The sequence below is a fragment of the Anolis carolinensis genome, chromosome 1 (assembly GCF_035594765.1).
Source record: "Anolis carolinensis isolate JA03-04 chromosome 1, rAnoCar3.1.pri, whole genome shotgun sequence".
Taxonomy (NCBI): domain Eukaryota; kingdom Metazoa; phylum Chordata; class Lepidosauria; order Squamata; family Dactyloidae; genus Anolis; species Anolis carolinensis.
The window spans coordinates 17549674-17573094 of record NC_085841.1 but is presented as its reverse complement, the minus strand read 5'-3'; the positions used below and the strand labels follow the sequence as shown (position 1 = coordinate 17573094).

The 23421-nt window shown below is 39.7% G+C and overlaps 1 protein-coding gene across 1 annotated transcript in view; it reads left to right on the top strand.

The window, feature by feature from the left end:
* ppp1r21 (protein phosphatase 1 regulatory subunit 21) overlaps positions 1-21710 on the top strand; it is a 54222-nt gene extending 32512 nt beyond the window's left edge. Inside the window, exons 16-22 of the mRNA XM_003216118.4 lie at positions 2200-2292; positions 9521-9760; positions 14272-14307; positions 14949-15065; positions 15559-15657; positions 16218-16346; positions 20062-21710. Of these exons, the coding sequence (XP_003216166.1) occupies positions 2200-2292; positions 9521-9760; positions 14272-14307; positions 14949-15065; positions 15559-15657; positions 16218-16346; positions 20062-20091 (744 nt within the window). The 3' untranslated portion in view covers positions 20092-21710. The remainder of the gene's footprint in view (positions 1-2199; positions 2293-9520; positions 9761-14271; positions 14308-14948; positions 15066-15558; positions 15658-16217; positions 16347-20061) is intronic.
* The last annotated feature ends 1711 nt before the right edge of the window (positions 21711-23421 follow it).

The following is a 23421-nucleotide window of genomic DNA, read 5'->3' as shown; positions in this document are numbered from 1 at the left end:
TCTTGCAATGGAGACTTACTATAGTATGAAAAAAATGTCAAACTATTGTTGGGAGAAGACTCCCAGATTCTCCCACCAGTATGCCTTTTTAAAATCCGTTGATGAATTGATTGCATTAACAGATAGATATCCAACACACACAGTTCGAGAGACTGTTAATAATTTGCAGCCAGTAAAAAAAAGGCTTCTTGCAAAGAATCATATTGATTCAGTAGCTCTTAGGGGACAGGGAATGGATTCAGAAGTTGAAGGCCAGATGGCAAGAGGATTGTAAAGAGGAAATTACAGAAAGACAATAGGAATCTCTTTTTCAAAAATTGCATCTAAGCTTGGAGAAAATCACTTTAAGTAAGACCAGAATCAGTTTTCTTCCACCATAATGGTGGGTGCAGGGTAGGACAGTGTTTTGAGGATCAAAAATAGGAAAGACAATTCACACAGAATCTCCCCTCCCACAGTTTTCTGAAATGATTCTGCCCAGCTCTAGCTAAACCATGTGAAGTCTAGCAGCGGTGTGCTTAAATCCTAATGTGATGCAAATGGTTTATTTTTTAATTTCATTTTTTTGTGCATTTAGATTGCTTTCATTTGCATTGTTTTATATATAGGGTTGTTGTATGTCTTTCGGGCTGTGTGGCCATGTTCCAGAAGTATTCTCTCCTGATGTTTCGCCCACATCTATGGCAGGCATCCTCAGAGGTTGTGAGGTATGGATCCATACCTCACAACCTCTGAGGATGCCTGCCATAGATGTGGGCGAAACGTCAGGAGAGAATACTTCTGGAACATGGCCACACAGCCCGAAAGACATACAACAACCCTGTGATCCCGGCCATGAAATCCTTCGACAACACATTTTATATATATACTGCAAACCACCTTGAGTCCTTGTATTAGGAGAAAGGAAAGATAAAAAACAAGTAAATAAACTAAAATAGATAAGATGAATTTTTGTGGAGACTTCACATTTTGTTACTCTAAACCAGGGGTCCCCAAACTAAGGCCCGGGGGCCGGATGCGGCCCTCCAATGTCATTGACCTGGCCCCTGTCCTAAACTTTAGACTTAGGGTTGACCTAAGTCTACCTGGTCTTTGGAAGTCTCTTTGCTTAGCTATGGCCTTATGAGACCATCACTTTCCTTACCTGTGGTCATAGGAGACTATCTCAATGGTCTTTGAGGTCCCTTTCCTTATCTATAGTCTTATGATGGCCTTATGAGATCATCTAGATGGTCTTTGAAGGTCCCTTTCCTTACTGATGGTCTTATGAGACCATCTGGATGGTTTTTGGAGGTCTCATTGCTTACCTAAGGTCTTGAGATCATGTAGAACAGGGGTCCCTAAACTAAGGCCTCATTTACCTGGCCCCTGTCCTAAACTTTAGACTTAGGGTTGACCTAAGTCTGAAATGACTTGAAGGCACTCAACAACAACAATCCTAATTTTGGACTGTTTCATAGTCCGGCCCCCCAACAGTCTGGGGGACTGTGAATCGGCCCTCCACTTAAAAAGTTTGAGGACCCCTGCTCTAAACTAAGTACTCTAATCCTTGGTGCTTTGCTTTCGTCTGAGAAAGTATTGTGAATAGAAACAACACTGGAGTAGTAGTTCAGTTTGATTCTACTAAGTTCAGTTAGTAGTTGGGTTGAATTCTAAGGCACTAGGAAAAGGTGGCTAAATGATAATTCTGATCTCCTTTGAGAAATGCACTCCTGCATTTTACTCTTAATGCTTCTCCTCTGTATTTCTTGTTACCCTGCTTAGCCTTTTACTGAACTTTAATGATATCCACTGTCTTGACCTTTGTCCTCAGAATTTCTCAAAGCTTTTGGTTTCTTTGTACCATATTAAAAAAAATCTTTGTTCCAGTTGGCAAAAAAAATCATAAACTGGAATGATACATGGCTGGTTTTGTGCATCATTTTGAAGGCTAGCCTACTCGTGGGAAGCACAAAGCCTTCTTTTTCTGTTTGCACCCAAGACTGCTAAAGCTTTTTTAGAACAATGCTGTCTCTGTGCTATTTAATTTCTATTTTGTTTCTCTCTAGCTATAACACACCAGCCACAGATTTGTTCAACTAAAGGCCTGGAAAGCATCAAAGGAAGACTTCTGCTAGCAAGGGGGAGTGCTGGGCAGGGGGGGATTTAAATCTCTCTATCTGTAATCTGACTCACCGAAGTTATGTCTTTTGGCTGCAGCCGTGTCCTGATTCAGTGCCTTACGAAGAGGCCTTGGCCAACCGCAGAGTTCTTTTGAGTTCCACCGAGAGCAGAGAAGGCCTTGCACAGCAGGTATTCCCTCCCTTGAAATGCAGCCATTCTAAAATACAGTGTGATCACTGAAATTGTATTTTTTTTTGGTAGTTGTAGTGTGTGAACATCTTAATGTAGTTCAGAGGGCAATGAATGTGTAAATATTGAAGTCCAGAATCAAGGAGGATTATGCTTGGTTTTAGCGTTTTGTGTACAGTCTGAATAAAGTCACTCAAAGTACAGAACAAGGAGTCAGAACAGGCAGGCTTCTTTGTTTCCGAAAAGTCAATTTATGCCAAATAGTGTTGTTTCATACAGTTTTGCCTCAGTAGAGTTAAACCCTTGGGTCAGCTGTGGTGTCCCTTTTCACTCTTGTACTTCTTTGGCCTCAGATTTCTGTAAAAGTAAAATAAACTCTTAAAAAGTGCCAGTCTATAAATAGTTGTATGTCTTATACTCATGCAATGATAGGAATTATTTGGTGTTTTGGAAACTTGATCAGTATGGAGAATGATAAGAGATTGTGCATATCGTAGTCCATCGGAGTTTTCCAAACATTTCACACACACACATTTTAGACTTTTTGTGACATAGTAATTCAGCTTTGCTTCTCAGCTCCAGGGATTCCTAGATGACACCAACTTTCTAGACCAAACACAGTCTGGTTTCAGACCTGGACACAGTAGCGAGATGGCTTTGGTCGCCTTGATGGATGACCTCCGCAGGGAACTAGACAGGGGAATGTGACCCTGCTGGTTCTCTTGGACATCTCAGCAGCTTTTGATACCATTGATCATGGTATCCTTCTGGGGCAGCTCTTTGGGATGGGACAAAGGGGCACGCCTTTGCTATGGCTCCGGTCCTTCCTGGCTGTTCCCAGGCCTTTGACCTGTGGGGTCCCGCAGGGTTCCATTCTGTCCCCCATGCTTTTTAACTTCTACATGAAACCGCTGGGCGAGGTCATCTGGAGTTTAGGAGATGACACCCAACTGTACTACTCTTTTCCACCGAAATCCAAGGAAGCCCCTCTGATACTGGACCAGTGTCTGGTCACTGTGATGGCCAGGATGAGGGCGAACAAGCTGAAGCTTAATCCCGACAAGACAGAGGTCCTCCAGTTCAGTCGCATGTCGGATGGGGTATAGGGTGGCAACCTGTGCTTGACGGGGTTGCACTGCCCTGAAGGCACAGGTCTGCAGTCTGGGGGGTCTTCCTGGATTCAGCGCTGATGCTTGATGCCCAGGTGTTGGCGGTGGCCGGGAGGGCCTTTGCACAACTAAAACTTGTGCACCAGCTGCAACTGTACCTTGTGAAGTCTGATCTGGCCATGGTGGTCCATGCCTTGGTTACCTCTAGATTGGACTATGATAACGCGCTCTATGTGGGGCTGCCCTTGAAGACGGCCCAGAAACTACAATTTGTCCAACGCTCGGCAGCCTGGCTACTAACTGCTGCGAATTACAGGGAGCAGTCAACCCCCCTGTTTAAGGAGCTCCACTGGCTGCCGTTTATTTTCTGGGCCCAATTCAAGGTGCAGGTCATTACCCACAAAGCCCTAAATGGTTCGGGACCCACCTACCTTCGTGACTGTATTTCCTTCTATAAACCTGCATGATCTCTTTGATTGTCGGGGAAGGCCCTTCTTTCGCTCCCACCGCCGTCCCAAGCGCAGCTGGTGGAGATGAGAAAGAGGGCCTTCTCCGTGGTGGCCCCCGACTCTGGAACTTGCTCCCCAGGGAGATTAGACTAGCGCCCACCCTGTTAGTCTTTAGGAAAAGCCTAAAAACCTGGCTCTTCCAGCAGGCTTTTGGAGAATGAATATTCACCCCTAAGACAGGTCCCGTTCCAGTGACTACTTTCATGTTCGATGCACTTTATTCTATCCCTTTAGCTGGACATAACTCCAACGTCTACCTCACCCCAAGTCTCCTTAAACTGTTAACACTTTGGTTACTTACTTTACTCTCTAATATACACTCCATGCACTTTGGCCCAGTTCGTTTTTATGATCTTTGTTCAGGTTTTAATTATGTTCTTTGAAATTGCTGCTATTTTATTATGGCGACCATGTATAACTGTATTTTATCTTTTTTTTTGTTGACTGTAATTTTTTGGTCTTGGCCCCATGTATGCCACCCAGGTTCCTTCGGGGAGATGGAGGCGGGGTATAAAAATTAAGTTGTTATTATCATTATTATTATTATTACTAGCAATCATGTAGTTAAACAAATCCCTTGTAAGAGATACAGGCACACACTTAACTTGTAAAAACGAAATGTATGGAGACACAACATATCTCATTAAAACCTTTAATTTTATATTTAAAAATATATGATTTAGTGCTTATTTCACACAGAGTCAGAGGATTCTCATTACGTTCAGATGACACACCTACACACTGCAACTGACACACTCAAATGCCACAAAACACATTTTGGAAATTTCTGGTCTAAATGATTGGGAAAGTCAGTGTTTCTCTGCCCTGCCTTAAGACCTGGCAAAGGGCAAATGAAAGTTTTTGCTGGCATCAATATTTTCCTTTTGTGTTGTCTTTGGGATGCTGAGGAGAGTCAAAACAAATACTGCAAGTGGCACTGTTAGGTTTGTTCACCTTGAAACAAGTTGATCATTTTCAAGAACTGGGAATTGAAAGCCTCAAGTTAGTTGCCCTGTTGACCTAGTGGGTAAAAGGCCAAAGCTGATCTCTCCAAGCTCCTGCTCTACTTTCTCTCTCATTCAGGTTGAAGTAATTAGAAGGTTGTACTGTGGAAAGGGCTGGAAGCAAGCGGGAAACACAAGCTGTGCATCCTATATTGTGCTTGTGAAGTGCAAATCTACACTTAGTTATATGACGCTTGCATGATATACCACTATTCTGCTGAATACCAACCTTAGTAAATAAATAGATGACTACACAATTTGCCTGTTTATTATCTTGTTAGGCAACAATGAATGTGTTTTCAATAACACTGAATGAAGGGGCACATGGAAAGTACTAAAATAGTTATGAACCATCCAAAAATGCATAGCTGGAATCCTCTTGGTTCATCCAGAGTAGAGTATTTATTTGTTTAGTAATTTTTTATACGTAGCACACCCTTTATCATGGGATTGCAATGTGAAGTACCATTTAAACAATGTAAAAGACTTCCAGATTGAAACCATAAATAATCTTAAGTAAGAAAAAAACCAGACATTAGTTAAACCCATTTTAGAAGTTACAACAATTTAAAGCTATGTACATGTATATTTCTAAATGAAGTCGTACCATAGTTTAAAATGAAAATCCATGTTTTGGCTTAATATTGGAAGGAAACTAGCCCCAGAACCAGGAAAACCTGTAACTTCTACAATTGGGGTGCCACAAGAGTAGACTCATTCCATTAAATGCCGAATGATTTAGTTAAATCCAAGTGATTTAATGGTTCTACTTTGGTCAGGCGCAACAGCAGGATGTAGACTCCATGAACTGCTTAGATCTGAGGAACTCAATTATGCAATTGTCAATACACTTACTGAGTAATGGCTGAAAAAATACAGCTGCATATGTAAAAGAATTTACACCTGTGTATGTCAACAATAGGATTCTGGCTATTAAATAAACTCAAAAATGGGTTTCCTTCCTCTCCTTACTGTTCTTTCTTTTGGAGAATAGTTAGATGTTCTCTTTTTAAATAGCTGCAGAACTTTATCTGGGGTGAAAATTCCATTTAACCAAACTTGTCATGGTTGGAAGGAAACCATACAAAGGGACTTAGGTCATTATGTGGTTGTGTTCTTCATGGGTGTTTCAAAATAAACCATATCTCCCATTTGTTTGTTGCTGTTTTCCAAACTTTTTATCTCGTTTGTTATTCCAATCATCTGTTTCCTCCATTCTGCAGCTGAATCTGTTTGGGTTTTGTGCACAGCTGTGCATGCTCTTATCATGTATTTACATTCAAAAATGAAGGGAACATTATTTGTTTAAGCCATCATAAAAATTTGAATTGCCTGTCACAGTCTGGATTTTGTTAATATAAGCTCTTTGTCCTCTTAGGTTTCTTTATGTGTCTGTCTTGTTTTGAAGAGCCTGAAAAACTTATTTGCAGTTCTTTCTGTTTTTAATTCTGGAGTTCTTCTATTCTAGATATCTTACAATGAATAAAAACAAAGTACAGCAAAAGCCTAATTGATAGAAAGGATAAAAAGAGCCAACAATTCTATTAATTTTTTTAAAACACATTAAAACTTTGTAAAGAGAATAAAACACCCTGTTAAAATACATTTGATTCCTAACCTAGGAATCAAACCCCTGCCATAATTTTTGAAAGCCTCTTTCTCCCTGACAATGACAAGAGAGCAGACAGGACCAACTGAGCCTCCTTTGGGAAGGAATTCCACAACATGGAAACAAGAAATGTCTCTTGTTTCTTCAAGAATTGAACCTGTGATCATGGTGGACAGAGAGAGAGATCTTAAAAGTCAGACAGGCTCAGATAAATATATGTGCTTTCTTCAGCAAGTCAGTTTACTATCTTGATTTGTCAACAAATCACAGTCACAACGAATCCTCCTTCAGATTGTGTTGCCCTCATCTCTCATCATTGACTGGGCTGGCTAGAGTTGAGAGGAGTTATTCTGCTGTTTTGGTTGCAGACTTTGAGGCCTGGAAATGTACATAATATGGAGCTTATAACATAAAGCAGAAATCTTTTTCTGTTGTAGAATGTGTGTATGTATTACTGAGACAGCTTTGCTCCAGGCAGAACACCAGCATAACTATCAACGTTAAGATTCTAAAATAAATTGAGCAACCCTAATACAGAAATCCGAAATATTCCAGAAGCTGAAACATTATGCTACCAGCTTCCCTCTTCTGCCTTTAAAGTGGCAGCTTCCATGCTCCTCCTTTTTTGTTTGCAGAAGCAGAAGCGGATAATTTGCAGACTCCCTGGAGATCTCCTGAAGATAACTGTACTATATCGGTCTCACTCTGAGATCCTCAGTCTCTTGAGATCCTCAGTCTTTCACTAGCTTCACATCTTACATAATACACAAGTATCAAGCAGATGAGATGTGAGGATGGAGAGAGACACGAGGTTAAAGAGAAACTTGTTATCTGTGAAATGGTAGGTGGTATGGATTTGTGCTCAACAATATACTTGAATTCCTTTCATGTCACAGATCCTTAGTCTCTTTTCAGCCTTGCCTCTCATACACTAAACAAGTAGTGTATAAATGAAACATGAGGCAGGGAAGAGACGTAAAGATCTGTAAAATGGCACGAGGCATGGATTTGCACCAAATTTATTAAAACTATTTTATAAAATTACCTTCAGCTACGTGTTAAAGGTCTATGTGAAACATAAATTTCCATTTTTAAACTTGGGTCCCATCTCCAAGGTATCTCATTACGCATATGCAAATACAGGTATTCGAACATCTAAAGGATAGACAACCTCTATAAGGATAATTAACCTTTATAAGCAATGTTAATTCAAACAAAGCCTTGACCACCAATAAACTCAAACAGATCCCACAATAAAGCACAATGGCTGATGCAATCTGAGAGCAGTTAGATGTACTTCTTGTTGCATCACCTCTTTGGAGGAGATCAGTGATATACATAAACAAGGAATAGTCAGTGCCTCTTGTTTTTTGGACCAGATATGCTGATGGGATAGAAGAAAATATATAAAACAAGCAGAGAGGAGAGAGATATCACTGCCAGTCACTACGACAGAAGAATGTTGCTGTTAACAGCTGCAGACATGGTGAAGGAGATAGACATTGCTGGAAAGAGAAAGAGAAATTTTATTTTCTCATAAATAGATATATTTTACCTATTGTGACAGCAGTGGATGATGCTGAATATTGCAATGCCAGGGATATTAACATAGAATCATAGAATCATAGAATCATAGAATCATAGAATAGTAGAGTTGGAAGAGACCACATGGGCCATCTAGTCCAACCCCCTGCTAAGAAGCAGGAAATCGCATTCAAAGCACCCCCGACAGATGGCCATCCAGCCTCTGCTTAAAAGCCTCCAAGGAAGGAGCCTCCACCACGGCCCCGGGGAGAGAGTTCCACTGTCGAACAGCTCTCACAGTGAGGAAGTTCTTCCTGATGTTCAGGTGGAATCTCCTTTCCTGTAGTTTGAAGCCATTGTTCCGTGTCCTAGTCTGCAGGGCAGCAGAAAACAAGCTTGCTCCCTCTTCCCTATGACTTCCCTTCACATATTTGTACATGGCTATCATGTCTCCTCTCAGCCTTCTCTTCTGCAGGCTAAACATGCCCAGCTCTTTAAGCCGCTCCTCATAGGGCTTGTTCTCCAGACCCTTAATCATTTTAGTCGCCCTCCTCTGGACGCTTTCCAGCTTGTCAACATCTCCCTTCAACTGTGGTGCCCAAAATTGGACACAGTATTCCAGGTGTGGTCTGACCAAGGCAGAATAGAGGGGGAGCATAACTTCCCTGGATCTAGACGCTATTCCCCTATTGATGCAGGCCAGAATCCCATTGGCTTTTTTAGCTGCTGCATCACATTGTTGGCTCATGTTTAACTTGTTGTCCACGAGGACTCCAAGGTCTTTTTCGCACACACTGCTGTCAAGCCAGGCGTCCCCCATTCTGTATCTTTGATTTCCATTTTTTCTGCCGAAATGAAGTATCTTGCATAACCCTTCAAAGCTTGTTACCAGAAGAGAGGGTATAACATAGACGATAAATAGATGACTTGTAATGTTTAAGATACTAATGAAAAGAAGCCTGATATATAAATGCAGAGATAAAAGTTCTGTCTTACTTGCCAAAAAGTGTAATGTAATTAATATACACTAACCTTCCTACTTATGTTGTAATGAAAGCAATATGCCCAGACATTGATTAGTCTGTGTTTCTATCTAAGGAGGGTGTGTATGTTTACATAAAATATATAGCCTAAAATACTAACGGAGAGCATACTCATTTTACCATTTAAAATACCCTGAGATTCCAATACTTAAGAATGCCTAAGTGAAATATTGATGTTAAACCTGCCTGTCTGGATGTTAACATGGTCACAACTTAGATGTCCAGTTGGCCAGAAAGTAATAAACTGGGCCTCAGTCAGATGCAGATTAGCTCACAAATAGTAAAGGGTCCCCATCTCAGTCTAAAGAGATCAGTGTGGAGAACCACACCAGATTCATAATTCCTTAACATGTGGAAGGCCCACGCTACAGCACTTTAGTTTCCATTAGTTCAGTTTTCTTCACTTATTGTTGCTAACCCTTTCCTCTAGGTGCAACAGAGTTTAGAGAAGATTACAAAACTGGAGCAGGAGAAGGAGCACTGGATGCTGGAGGCTCAGCTTGCTAAAATTCGGCTGGAGAAAGAGAATAAAAAGGTTATCAAGAACTCAGTGGGCAACCAAAGGACTGAGGCAACTCAGGAAAGCTTGCTCACAGCAGAATTAGCCGAACAGGAGAAGGAGGATTCTATGGAAAAGGCTTCAATGGAAGCAGTTACAAGCACAAGTCTGGTAAGTTTGCTTAATTCCACTGTATTATGGACAAATTTTTCCTTAAAACAACAACCGTGAAGGTATGCATTGGCATTTGGATACCACAATAAACAAAGTGTATCTTGAAGGGATTGGTCTAGCTTCTCCTCCACTCCACAATTTCCAAATATTTATCTTCTGTTAGGTAGTAGATTGAAAATCTTTGCATTCGATTTCAGTCAACCACAGTTTAATGTTACACCTGAATTTCAAGGTTTATTGAAACAAGCTAGTTTTATAAGTCCAGTTTGAACTTCACTTGTTTTCAACATGGTTAAGATGATACAATGAGGCAGAGTTCATTGAAATGGAATCATGAGTTTCTAAACTTGCCTTCAATGCAAAACAATTAAATTTATAATTAATATTATAATTAATGTTTTAACTTCTAACTTTTAAAAACATTAAACTTTTCAAAGGAAGCACAAATATTTACATGCACGGCTTGTAACACCTACTATAATACTTACAAATATTAAAATAAAAATACTTACCCAGAAAAGCAACAGATTTATTTGAAGATACATAAAGTGGACCTTATTGGATATTTTCTTTTCCACCATCAAATAATTTAGTCCTATCAATGGGAGAAGGAAATGTAAAGGAGGCTTAAAACAAGTTTGTAAAATATGTACATAGTAAACTTTTTTAAAGTTTTGTCATTAAAATATGTATAAAATATACTCCTATGCATACTACTAAAAGGAGGAATGATTATTAGTTGCATACAAGAGGATACTGTTGGTAAGCCAAACTGGAAAAAAAGTCAAATATGCTGAATATAGTTTCACCAAGTCAGCGAAGAATCACATGCTTAGTGAGTGTGCATGGAACTTCATGTGCTTGATGAACATCAGGCCCAATTGCAAACTTCTAGGCCTGCCTTCCTCAAACTGGTGCCTTCAAGATGTGTTGAGCATGATGTAATTTCCATGATCATTTGCTAACATGACTGTTGGGGAGCATTGTGGTGTTAGTTTCCTCACTCTGCAAGAACTACCCTGTTCTCATATATCCTAACTACAAGCTTTATTGTGAGCATTTTGCTAACTCATTGATTGGAACAGGGTGGTTCCTGTTGCTGAGCTCCATTAACCATTGCAGCAAAATTTTTATAATATTCAGCTTGGACTGGAGTGACCCAGCTTCAAATCCACAGTCAGTAGCAAAGCTCAGAGAATCAGCTTGAGCCAGTCATCTGGTCTTGGCTTAAGAACACTAAGATTAAATTTATTTGTATGTATGTGGCCAAGATTATGTACATTTCTCGGGGAAAATATGGACAGTAATAAAAGAGTATAATTTGAAAGCCCTTCTTGTATTCCAAATCTACTGTATAACACATACCATATGTTGAAGAATAAATTCATTCTACATCTTCAGTCCAATCATATGTGAATAATAATTTTAGATAGCACATTTAAAGTGTTTGAAGTTCTTTACATGCATTATCTTAATGGATCTTGCAAAAACTAACATTACTGCCATATTTCTGGTATGATTGTGTGAAATCTGAAGCTGGGAAAATCATTCCTTGCCCAAGTATATTTCCTGTTTTCTTAAAAGCTGTCCATTATTGGTCCCAGAACTACTCAGACACTGAGTACGTATAAACAAGGAATTGACGAAATTGTCAGATCACCTGTTTGAGGCTAATTCACGTGGGGCTTTTCTTCTGAAAGAGTTACGCTTTCAGAAACAGTCTTTTTGAAAGGAAGCCCTGTTTGCTATTGTTTGTTGGTTGAGTTTTTGTTGTTTGCTGTCAAGTCAAATTTTACTTACTTATGCATATGAAAGACCCTCAGGACCCTTTGCACATGTATTGCAAATTCCAAACTGTTGCTCTAGGATCAATTCTCCTTTGAACTGTCCTCTAGCACTACATCTAAAATGAGTTGGCTGTCTTCCTGTCAGCTGTACTATAGTATGGTTGAATCATAAAGGTACATCTTGCCCAATAATTGGCTGCAGCATCCCTGATAGATGGTCACCTACCTTTTGCTGAAAAACCTCATACAAAGATGGTTCAGTGACTTTCTGAAGCAATCTGATCGTGTCAAGCAATTTAAAGACTAATCTCTGTACCAATGCTTTTATGTTGCTGTTTAAAAGGGCCCAATCGTTTCATCAAAATGAGCTGAGATTTTATGTACATTTCTCTTAGCCTTCTATGCAGGTTAAAAGAAGAACTCAAGGAATGTTAGAATGTCGAGATTAATTTAGCCATATGAATTATCTGGGGCGGGGGAGTGGTGCTTTTGTTATTCTAGCTCATGAGGATGGGCATTCCTGGCCTTGTATAGAAGTTGAGCTATATTACCAATGACTTATTTCCTCTCAACTTGAATTGAGACAACTATACAGCTGAGGTCATTAACTGGTAGATCTATTACCCTATTCCTTTTCTGAATCTGCTTCTTGAATTCTGAGAGGCTTTTTATTTTCTTTTTTGCAACTTGCACACAGTTTTTGCTCCTTACATATTGTTTGGACCGAGATGCCACACATCAGCACTTTGCATAAGTGGGAAAGCTTCAATAGCTGAAGGTTTTTAAAGAGTTAGCAGAGTTCAAAAGAAAGACTTCAAAGCTGCCAGAAAAAGGACAAAGTACTTAAACAGGTTGCTGAATTGGGCATGCTTAAGGATAAGAACCAATTCTGTTTTCTGCAATACAATTGCCTTATTTGGACATTAGGCCCAAACTGTGGCTTATGAAGCTGCCTACTGTCCTTCCCTTGCCTTTCCCCTCTCTCCTTCCTGTCATACATTTTTATTAGGCCTGACCTCCCTGTAATGCTGAAATGGTAGAATACTGACTTAGTGTTAATTAATAAGACATTAGGGCAGTGATTCTCAACCTCTGAGTCTCCAGATGTTTTGGCCTTCAACTCCCAGAAATCCTAACAGCTGGTAAACTGACTGAGATTTCTGGGAGTTGTAGGCCAAAACACCTGGGGACCCACAAGTTGAGAACCACTGCATTAGGGAAAAAGCTTTACAGACTTTAGGGGGAAAGCTTTGTTATCCCAGTTTGATAAATAACAGGAAGAATGTGTTTCCTTTAACAGGGAATTCTGTTTTACTGAAAGCCAGATACAGGCAATCTCTAAGTTATGAACAATAGAGGTTCTGTAGATTGTTCTTAAGTTGAATTTGTATATAAGTCAGAACATGTAAAATTTTTGTATAGCTCCAGCCAAATATATATATTATTTAGCTTTAAATAGCATTGAGAAGAGATAACACTAGTCTTGTGCATTTGTATGGGCCTGATGGGCCGTAGGCCCGGCTCGCAGGGCTTACAGTTGAGCTCTGAAAATCAGTCAACCAAATGGCTACCATTTCTCTTTTTCCTTTTGTTTTACTGCTTCTTTCATTCTCAGGCGGTTGTATTGTTCTGTGCCATTCTAATGGACAGAACGGTACAAAGCCACGAAAGAAACAGGTGTTAAAACATTTGGGGCCTACTCTAGTTAACATCCCTGTGGAGTATGTTTTGCTGTCTGTGCTCCTGTTCAGAAGATTTCATGTCACTTTCTGTCCCTGTGATAATTGGATTTTGAAAAAATTGGCTTGTTGTGGAAACAAGGATTGGTGATAAAGCTTCAGTTGAGACACCTTTTGCCTGTGATAACTCTTTCAGGAGTGAATTTCCCTTTCGAGAGGTAGAGTTCCCTTACTTCCTGTTGTCTCAGCCCCGTTCTTAATGATGAGTCATTTGTAAGTCGGATGTCTGTAACTCAGGGACTGCCTGTATTGTGATATTGGGACTGGAAATCCTACAGTCATAGCATTCACTTTTGTGGACCTTTTGTGTAACTAACCAATATGTGTGTGTGCCTCCTTTTTATCATACTTACCGTCTCTCTTCCACTAAGTTTAGCTCTTTTTTTGATAGAGTTGCAAGCTTGGTAGATGAAGGGAATGCTGTGGATGTAGCATGTCTTGATTTCAGAAAGGCATTGAACAAAGTCCCCCATAATATTCTTGCAAACAAGCTAATAAAATGTGTGTTCAATAATGCTACTGTTAGACTGATACAGAGTCTGGATGGTCATTTGTTGAGAACACTTTGTGTATTCCTGTGTGGCAGGAAGTTGGACCATTGGCTCTTGTGATTTCTTCCAACTCTAAGCTTCACCTAGAAATTTTGTGAGTTACTATTTCAGAATTTATTCATGATTTCTTGTTTGGTAGCCACAGTTATGAAAATAAGTTCTGATGGATATGTATCCAGTTTGTGGAGGAAACCATGGTGCAGTCAAGGTTGTGTAAATTGAAGCATCATCTAATGGGATGGGATTAAGAAGATGTTTAACCTTTTCCATGAGAGCATTAGAACTTTAACTGTCTAAGATTTGGAGCACAGATGAGAAAATGCTTGCTGAAACCACTGAGGTTAACTTCTTCTTAAATGGATTCTAGAATTTGGAGAATAAACAACTTTACTGAACAGAATTGTTTTCATTCTGGTTTTTCTTTTTTCTAGGTTGGGATGCTGACGGTGACTACAGGAGATGAAGAGGTATCGTTTTTAATATTTCAGAGGTTGAAAAGTGGATGTGGGAACCAGTTAGGAACTATTTAGAGAATGTGCTAAGATGTGGAGTGGAAAAATTAAGATTGAGATTGATATTTCAAATGTAACTTCTGTAGTTTGCTGTATAAATTGCATGTACAGTGAGGGGAGGGGATGTTCAAGGAGAAAAGTGGGATAAAACCATAAAACAACAATAAAAAAGAAAGAAAGCTGAATATATCAGCTAGTTTTAAAGCATTTGCATTGATTTTACATGCTCCTTTTGTCCTCTTATAACAAAAATTGTAATGTTAATGCCACTGCTGTTCACCTTAATTTGCAACTTTGTTGGATAACCTGCTGTTCTAAGATTATGACGAACATATCTGTTCTCTATACATTTTCTTCATGCCATGGCATACTTTTGCACATCTCCTCTTAAAAGATCTGCAGATATAATGCTTCCTCATGGGAAAGTTGCTCCAATCCATTGATCATTTGGGTTGCTCCTTTCTGCATCTTTCCCAGTTCTGCAGATTCTCAGTCAAGTTTCATGCACATACAGACCACTTATGCATTTCTACCTGCTTAATTTGTGCTGGATTTTACACTTTGATGAACTTTGTTTTTGCAAAATTGATTTGCAGATTCCAGAAGCTGCTTCCAGAGAAGACTTGATAAAGAACCACTATATGGCGAGAATAGTGGAGCTGACCTCTCAGTTGCAGCTGGCTGATAGCAAATCTGTACATTTCCATGCAGAGGTGAGTGAGCATCATGAAGCACTGGTCTTACAGTAAAGGTCTTTTTCTTGACCGGGGGCACTACCTGTAACCATATTATTCCCCTCAACCCCCCCCCCCCCCGGGTGAGTTTAGAAGGAAAATAAGAGGCTTCCCAAGGGAGACAGCACCCACAGCCATGGTTCAGGATAAGTTTTTATAAGTTGTCTTGAGTCCTTGTTGCGGGGGGTGGGGGGAAGCATAATATTGATTATGAGGATGGTGGCAAGTAACCTGGAGAGGCAGAGAAGGGAAAAGGCTATGAGGTGTAACCCTTTTCTGATGAGGAAACAGAAATGCCAGGGATTGGAATCTGGAAAAGAATGGGATGATAAATAGGAATGAGAAATGGGATTTGCTGGTGATTCCAAGGTGTAGAGGCTACCAAGTTGCTGAAAGGAGAAAGATCCGCATTATGCTTTTCCTTAAAAGATCACCTGAATAAAACATTGTGGGTTTGTGTTTGATTTGACAGTGCCGAGCGCTTGCAAAACGTCTCTCTCTAGCGGACAAGTCTAAAGAGTCTACACTGGAAGATATGAGGCTAGCAAAGCAGAGCATCACCAGATTACAGGCAAGTTAATTTAATTGTTGCTGGTTGGGTGGGAATGTTTGGAATACATATCTAAAATTATACAGTTATCCTTCTGCGTACACTGGGGTTAGAAACGCAGGATTCCCATGAAAGTGAAAAAAACAACAAATAAAATGGCTATTTGGCATTACCAATTTGTCTAATGTTAAAAGGACTAGAAGAGGAATTAATTAACAGCTTGAAAGCATGTTTACAGACCAGAGAAACCCCAAATAAGTTGGTTTCATAGTCAGTTCCCCACATTTGAAAGTCTGACCTTTGCAGATTTGATTATTCACGAATTTGATTGAAATATTCTTTCTAGAATCTTTAAGTCCTCCATACAATTCTGTAGTCCATCTCCACCAGAAGTTGACTGTAGAATTGCACTGGAAGACCTAGAGATTCCTAGAGAGATGTTCTCCAGGATGACCATGGTCTTATTTTCTCTATCTCTGCCTGTCATCGCTTTGTGGGACATTGATAGATTGATAGTAACATCACTGCATTACTGAGTAGTTTTGGGGAGGAAGTGAAGACACCATTTCTTGGTCTTTCAGGATGAATTAGCAACGACCAAGAGAAGCTATGAAGATCAGTTAAGTATGATGAGCGACCACCTCTGCAGTATGAACGAAACCTTATCCAAACAACGAGAAGAAATAGATACATTAAAGATGGCTAATAAGGTATGTAATTTTGGTGTTTGGGGCTACAATTAGAGCTTCCTGCATTTTTTATTCTGGCTTCATCATGGTATAGGATACTGGTGAAGTAAAAAAATCAAGTCAGGTGTTGAATCTGTTCTTGTATCTGTCTAGATGTTGAATTTTCCCAATTCATAAGATAAATAAATAAATAAATAAATAAAAATATCCAGCCTATCCTGATCTTTTATTTCATGTGGAAGGAGCATCTTACCTCTTGAGTAGCAATTGGTGTAGATTACGTACCATAATAATATTATAAATATCACTTATTACATTTCGCATATGGCCATTTCTGCTAATAATCATAACGGAAGATAATATCCATGTTTAATTCTTAGTACTGATTGAGTAGCCTTTATCCAAAATGCTTGGAACCAGAATTTTGTCATTTCCCCCCCAAAATGTTTTTGGAAATACTTACCTATACATAATATAATAGTTTCTAACAGCTGGTAAACTGGCTGGGATTTCTGGGAGTTGAAGTCCAAAACACCTGGAGGCCCAAAGGTTGAGAACCACTGGTTTATATTATACTTCTGTGCCTCCTGAAAGGCCACAGCCTTGTGACGACAAGCAAGAAAAGCAATCAATTTCTGAGTCATGGGTTATCAAGTTGGGCTTGTGGAGAGAGGGAGGGAGGGAATGGAGACAGGCTGTTGTAAAGACCTTGCCTTTGGCTAGATTGTCCAGCTGAAGAGCACTCAAACACAAATTGCAGGAGAATGAACAAGGGATCTGATACTTGTGGTGGAAGCAATAGGAAAGCTCGTGTAGGGAAATACCCATTTCTTCATGTCGCAGTTGGCAGAAGAAGCCCTCCCTCCCTAGAATCCACCTGTTTTGTGAGGCCTTATTTTAATCCCTTTGATCTTCTGTCCCCTGAAATAAATGAAAGGATTATAAACGGTAGACGTGCGTATCCTACCCGTGTTATCCTTGTCTCTCTTTCCCATGCCTCCCTGCTGTTTACATAACTCTGCAGAGTGCTCTGTGCACTGACACATAGTGTTCATAAAAGCACTCCCGCTATGCTAAGCTAGCACATGTATTCCAGGTTTTAAATGAATACGGCATAGATCTTCTTAGAAAATGTTTTATCTTTATTAAAAGTAAAATTTCACACACACGTGTGTGCGCACACTGGATTCTTTTTACTACAATCTCCCATGATCTGCTGATATATATTGAACATAAAAAATGAGAATAAATACTAACAATCTCATAAAAATTGAGGCATAATTGAATGCAGGTGAAATATCCTTAGGTTTCAGTACTGGCTGCTTCGGCATATGAGCACTCTGCTGAATCAGACCTAAATGTTATTTGCAAGAGCCCCAGCATCTAACAAACACTAAGAACTCTGCTAAAAATCAGAGACTTGATATTCTTGGGAACATAATAAAAATAATGGCTTACATTCTGAATTTCTGTCCCTGAAGAAAGCAATTCCTTCTGTTTGTGGACAGGTTTGCAATTGAGTAAAGGATCCTACAGATGGAAGGTCATCATCGTCATCAACAGTAGGCTCTGTTGCTATGTGCCTTCAAGTTGACTGCAATCTATGACACACCCCTAACCTAGGGTTTTCTTGGCAAGACCTATTCAGAGTAGGTTAACCATGCCTTCCTAAGGCTGAATGTGTGTGAGTTGCCCAAGACCACTCCCTGGATATCTGAGGTTGAGAAGAGATCTGAGCCCTTCTTTCCTGGAGTCCCAGTACAACAGTTAAGCCACTCCATTCACGCTCTGCACAGAAAATATTATTATCAATTTTACAACTTTTGAAGGACTACAGCTGTTTCATTACAGCTGCTATTTTATGACTGGAACTGATGTCTATTTTGGAGAAATATAGGGAATCTTGCTGTTTCAGGATAGAGTGCCTGAAAACAGCATTTCTGAGTAATATAAAGCAATTGTTCTCAAAGTGGTGGTTTCAGTCCATGAACCATTGGCTGATGGTTCTGAATATGAAAAGAAACAGTAGTAGCCACTGATCCCTGGGACATTGGGAAAAAAGGACTGTTCGTGCTCCATTCAATCAGATAGTTTGAAAAACACTGGGTTAAAACAATGTCGGGCCAAACATTGTGTGATGTGGCCAGAAGTGAAGGTCATTTAAGGCTCCCAAAGGTCACTCATCTGTGGGCTACGCAATTCCATATTGCGTATTTTTAAAGGATTTAAAGACTTTAGGCAGATGGAAAAACAGTGCATATAGCCTCATGTCCTCTACCCTGGCATGAAACTCTGCTCATGGGATGTTCCTGCTTTCAGAAATGAACTTGGAATTCAAGCCAAAACTGAATGCCTTTATTGACAGATTTCATTATCTAATCAGCACTGTTTGTTTTATTTGAGGCATTTTTGTTGTTCTTCCACATTTCAGTATTTATATTATGTAGTAGATATTCTGTGTGCACTGGCAATATATATAGTCAGTAAAACCAAAACATCAACTGACCTTTTTGCAATCGTGACCACAGATGAAATCTGGTACTACTAATGTTCTCAAGCTTCTAACTAGGATAACATATTTGTGATTTCTAAAGGCTGTGGAATCTGTAAAGCTTTCCCCCTAATGTCTGTTTTTCAATGGAGTTGGTCTTTTTAATGGAGCTGGCAGGCAAAAGCTTTAATCACAGGAACAGTATGATTCTTAAGACTGTCTGCATTGAAATCTCAGATTGCTCAACTTTGCAAAGAAATGTCTTTTTAATCACAGGAACAATGTGATTCCTTAAGACTGTCTGCACTGAAATCTCAGATTGCTCAACTTGGCAAAGAGATGTCTTGTTCAGTTTGCACTACTATTTGATATGTCGGCTCTTTGAAATAGTATACAATAAGAGACTTGACTTCTTCTTTGTGGGGATGAGGTATCTCTAAACTTTGTCAGTGTCACCCAGTCCTTCCAAGAATACAAGCCCTTTGCAATTTTTTTCAAAAGTGGAAGTTCATTGTACATCTTTTAGAAATTGTGAAACTCACGAATGCACCTTATTGATGTAATTATATGCTCTACGTTTCTTTCGGCACAGAATTCTAAGCAATTTACAGCTGCTAAACTAACGTTTACAAATCAAAGTTCTGTTGTTGTTGTTTTTATTTAAAAAAACCAATTAAAACAAGTGTAAACACATTTAGAACATATTACATTGAAACACAATACCTCCCATTAAATCCTCCATTTACTGCAATGTGTAAAAAACCAAAACCTTCTGTTAGAGGGGATCACTGTTCCTACAGGCCATATTGATACCCACAGGAAAGTTTTGCAGGTATAAGGTCCCAAGTTGAGTCTACACAGTAGAATTCATGCAATTTGACCCCATTTGCTCAATGCTGTAGAATCCTAGGAGTTGTAGTTTAGTGAGGCATTAGCACTCTTAGATAAAGCTAAAGATCTTGTAAAACTACATCTCCCAGGATTTCATCGCATTGACTCAGCAATTAAAGTGGTGTCCAGCCGCATTAATTCTGGTGTCAATGCACTCTTTGGCATCTTCAGGTTCAGAAAAAGAAAAGAAATATTAGAGAGCAAGTGATGGGAGAAACCTGCATTTGGGACAGTGGAGAAGCACTGCCAATAATACTGGAGTGAAGGAGATGGACAAGGTATGGCCAGGCATTGTCTTATCAGGTAGAAAGCAGCACCTGTGATGATATAACATGTGCTCTCTTCTTGATCTAGGGAAATTCCAAGAAGAACAAAAGTCGATAGTATTGGTTGGCCAGCTGTCTTCTGGACGATGCTGCTTCACAGAAACACAGACGCTGGACCTGGTATTCAGCTGGCGAATCCTCTCTTGGCTGGATGTGGCCGCAGTGGTGGAATTAACCCATATGTGTTTTCTTTGCTGTTGTGGGTGGGTATGAGGCCACACTGACTTGGGTAGCTACTTCATGCAATGCGAACGTGGCAATGCCAGTAAAGCGGACAGGAAAATACGTGCTCTGTGGATATAGGAATTAACCATGATTTTTTATTGTATACTTTGTAACTACCTTTCATGTCCATGTAAAAACTTCTAAGATTTTGTATATTTGAGTGCATATTTAGGTGAGCAGATCTGCTATTGATGTGGTAGTTGTCTTTTCCTGCCTAAGAGATTGTTATCCTGCCCATCCCTCTTTCTGTGAGTAAAACTAAAACAGTGCAAACCACTGAGTTAAGAATATTCCTCAGCTGCATCCTCCTATCGCGTTGTTGTGAAATGTATTACAGATTCCAGTTTTCTCTTCCAATCTAGCTTAGATTGCCTGAGAGAGGCGGTCTCTGTACATTTATATTGAAGTGCAACTGTGACTAATGCCACTTCATATTAACTGTTATGGCAATTTAAGTGTACAATAGTGGTCTTTTAAAATCAAGTATAGAAAGTGGGCCAGAGAATCAGTCTGTGCAAAATCAGTCTGAAGAGTGGCATTTTGGACATTGGTTTGTGTTACTACTTTTCATTCAGATCTGATAACAGTGAAATACCCAGTAGCACATTTGAGAAAGATGTAAATAGGAAGACTGCTGAAAGGAAGATTTCTTTTCCACAAAAAGACGTTTTCACCTACAGAAGCGTGGGATGATATTCACAGTTGAGTATCAGTTTCAGATGAAGGTTGATTAACACAGACTAAGAAATCACTGGATTAGGAAATGTCTGCACAGAAAGGCTGGTCCAAATATTGATGGGCCCAGAAGTAAGCCTAAATGGGAAATGTTTTGGGAACATTTTGGCATTCACATATAACAGGGAAACTGATTTTCATTGAATGGGTTGGTGTGGATTTCCCTATACACCTTCATGCTGGTTTCACTTCACTTATTCCATGTGGTGACATCGGTATTTGCTCCTGAAAACCAGTAGTGTTTTCTGATGGTAGAATGTGGCATTGTCAGAGCTTGAGCCAATCCTAACTAAACTCAAGGATAGGCAAATTGGGGCCCTCAAGATATTGTTTGACTGCAGCTCGTAGCAGTCTGAGCTGGCACAGCCAATGGTGAGGAATACTGGGAATCCCAACATGAGCAAGCTGCTCGCTTCTCATCCCTTGCCTAGGCTGATTGTCCGAGGACATTTTGGAATTTCTTGATTGATGTATTAGTATTCTAAATGTATTTTTTGCATTTTTTTTCCTGTGAGCAGTTTGTTTACACCTATGTGAAGTCTTCTCAGCACAGTATTCCATGAGGGATTTCTGCCATCTGTTTGCAAGAGGTCCTGCTACTGAACATTTTACACTGTTGCTCTGTGAGGGAAAGTAACTGCCCTATATTCAAGGGTTACTCAATTGTATCAACCATGTCAATGTGTATGAGCATAAAATAAATATACTGCCAAGTTATTTATCCCTTTTGGAAATTTCTTGTGTCTGCTTTTTGTGTGCACAGGAAATGTGGGTTTGAACACTACTACCACTAGTTTTCAGGATGTATTCAGTATTTCAGCATGTGGAACAATACGGCTAAATGTCTTGATTGTTGAAAGTATAGGAGGATTTTATGTTAAAAGGCAGTGTCACTTTGGAAAAAGATTACCGTACTTATCTTTAAGATTGATCCTAACCCAGTGGTTTTAAAATAAGAACTAGCCACAAATCACTCAGAACCATAGGATGTTGCCGTGAGGTTTAGTTGACTCTCAGACAAGCAAAAGTGCAACCTCAGTTGACAGTGATTTAAAAACTATGTTCATATTACTTTGCAAACTCCTCTGTTATCTCTGCTCAGACTTAGAGATAGGAATGCAGCTGTTAAAGGGGGAGTCCAAGGGAAAACATCTGGTGACAGGATTTATGAAGAGCACATGCACAGGGAGAAAGATTTATTTATCTGCATTAGGAAAGGAAATGGTAACTTCTCTGGAGAATTTGAATGTTTCCAGGGTGAGCTGAGGGCACATCTGCATGATAACGTTTCCCATATCCATCCACACACAGAGTAGATATAAGTGAATAAGACTCAGCCTATTTGGGCTATTCAGTTGTGATCAAAATCTGCAGATGAACCTGATTTTTCTCTTTCCTGTTTAGCTCACAAGTGCTGTAACTCTTGAGTGCTGTTCTTGACACTGTGACTGGTGGTAAAACACAGCCAAGTCCCTTGTGTGTTTGGAGGCTTTTTAGCATGCACCTCAAGGGAGCCTCCTATAGTTCTCTGTCTACTGGAAGTTCATTTATTTCCCGCATTTATTAGACTTCTTTCTCAAGCTGTGCAGAAAAAAACATAATAGTACAAAATATGAATGCCTGATACTCTTGGATGAAATGAATTTCTGGATCCAATTTAGTCTGGCTTCAGGCTTGGATTCTGCAGTGAAACAGTGTGACGTGTCTTTGGTTAAGAGACAGTTGGGAGGAATATAACCCTATTGATTATTACTGACCTCAATGGAATGTGATATCACCGAGCATGAAATTTTGCTAGATTAATTATACGGGCAGAGAGGTCATAGCACAGTAACTCCTATCGAAAGGGCTGGCATGGTGGCATGTCTGCTTTACCCTATGGCATTTGTTATGGTGCAGGAAAGTGGGCCATGGCTATCAGGAGACCTTGTCAGCATTGTACGGAATGATATCACACAGCCCAGGCTTTTGGAGTAGGTTAATACTACGTTTTAGCATATGCAAGAGGTCTTATTGTACTATTTATCCTAGCCTGACAAGTAAAAAAAAATACTATCCAGCACACATGCTGGCTACTCTGTCTTGGCTTTTGCACTGTGGAGGTTTTTAATGTGAGCTTTATAAATTTGTTTTTTAAGATCACTCTCATGACCAAAACTGGGGAGCATGTTGCTGTCTTGGAAGTTGTGTTGTCCCATTGCATATTGATCAGGGAGTCAATAATCGAGGTTATAAAAAGGTTGTTTTCCTTCGATGGGATATATTTGGGATGTGTTCTCTGCTTTAAACATCTGCTGCATTCTTTAATCACCAGTTAAGTTGTCTTTTGCGTCAGTGGCTTATGTCAATTTTAATATCAAATGAATCCTTTGGAAACCTGGAGTAGCACCAGAACTTATAGAACATAGATTCCATACAGCTCCTCCCA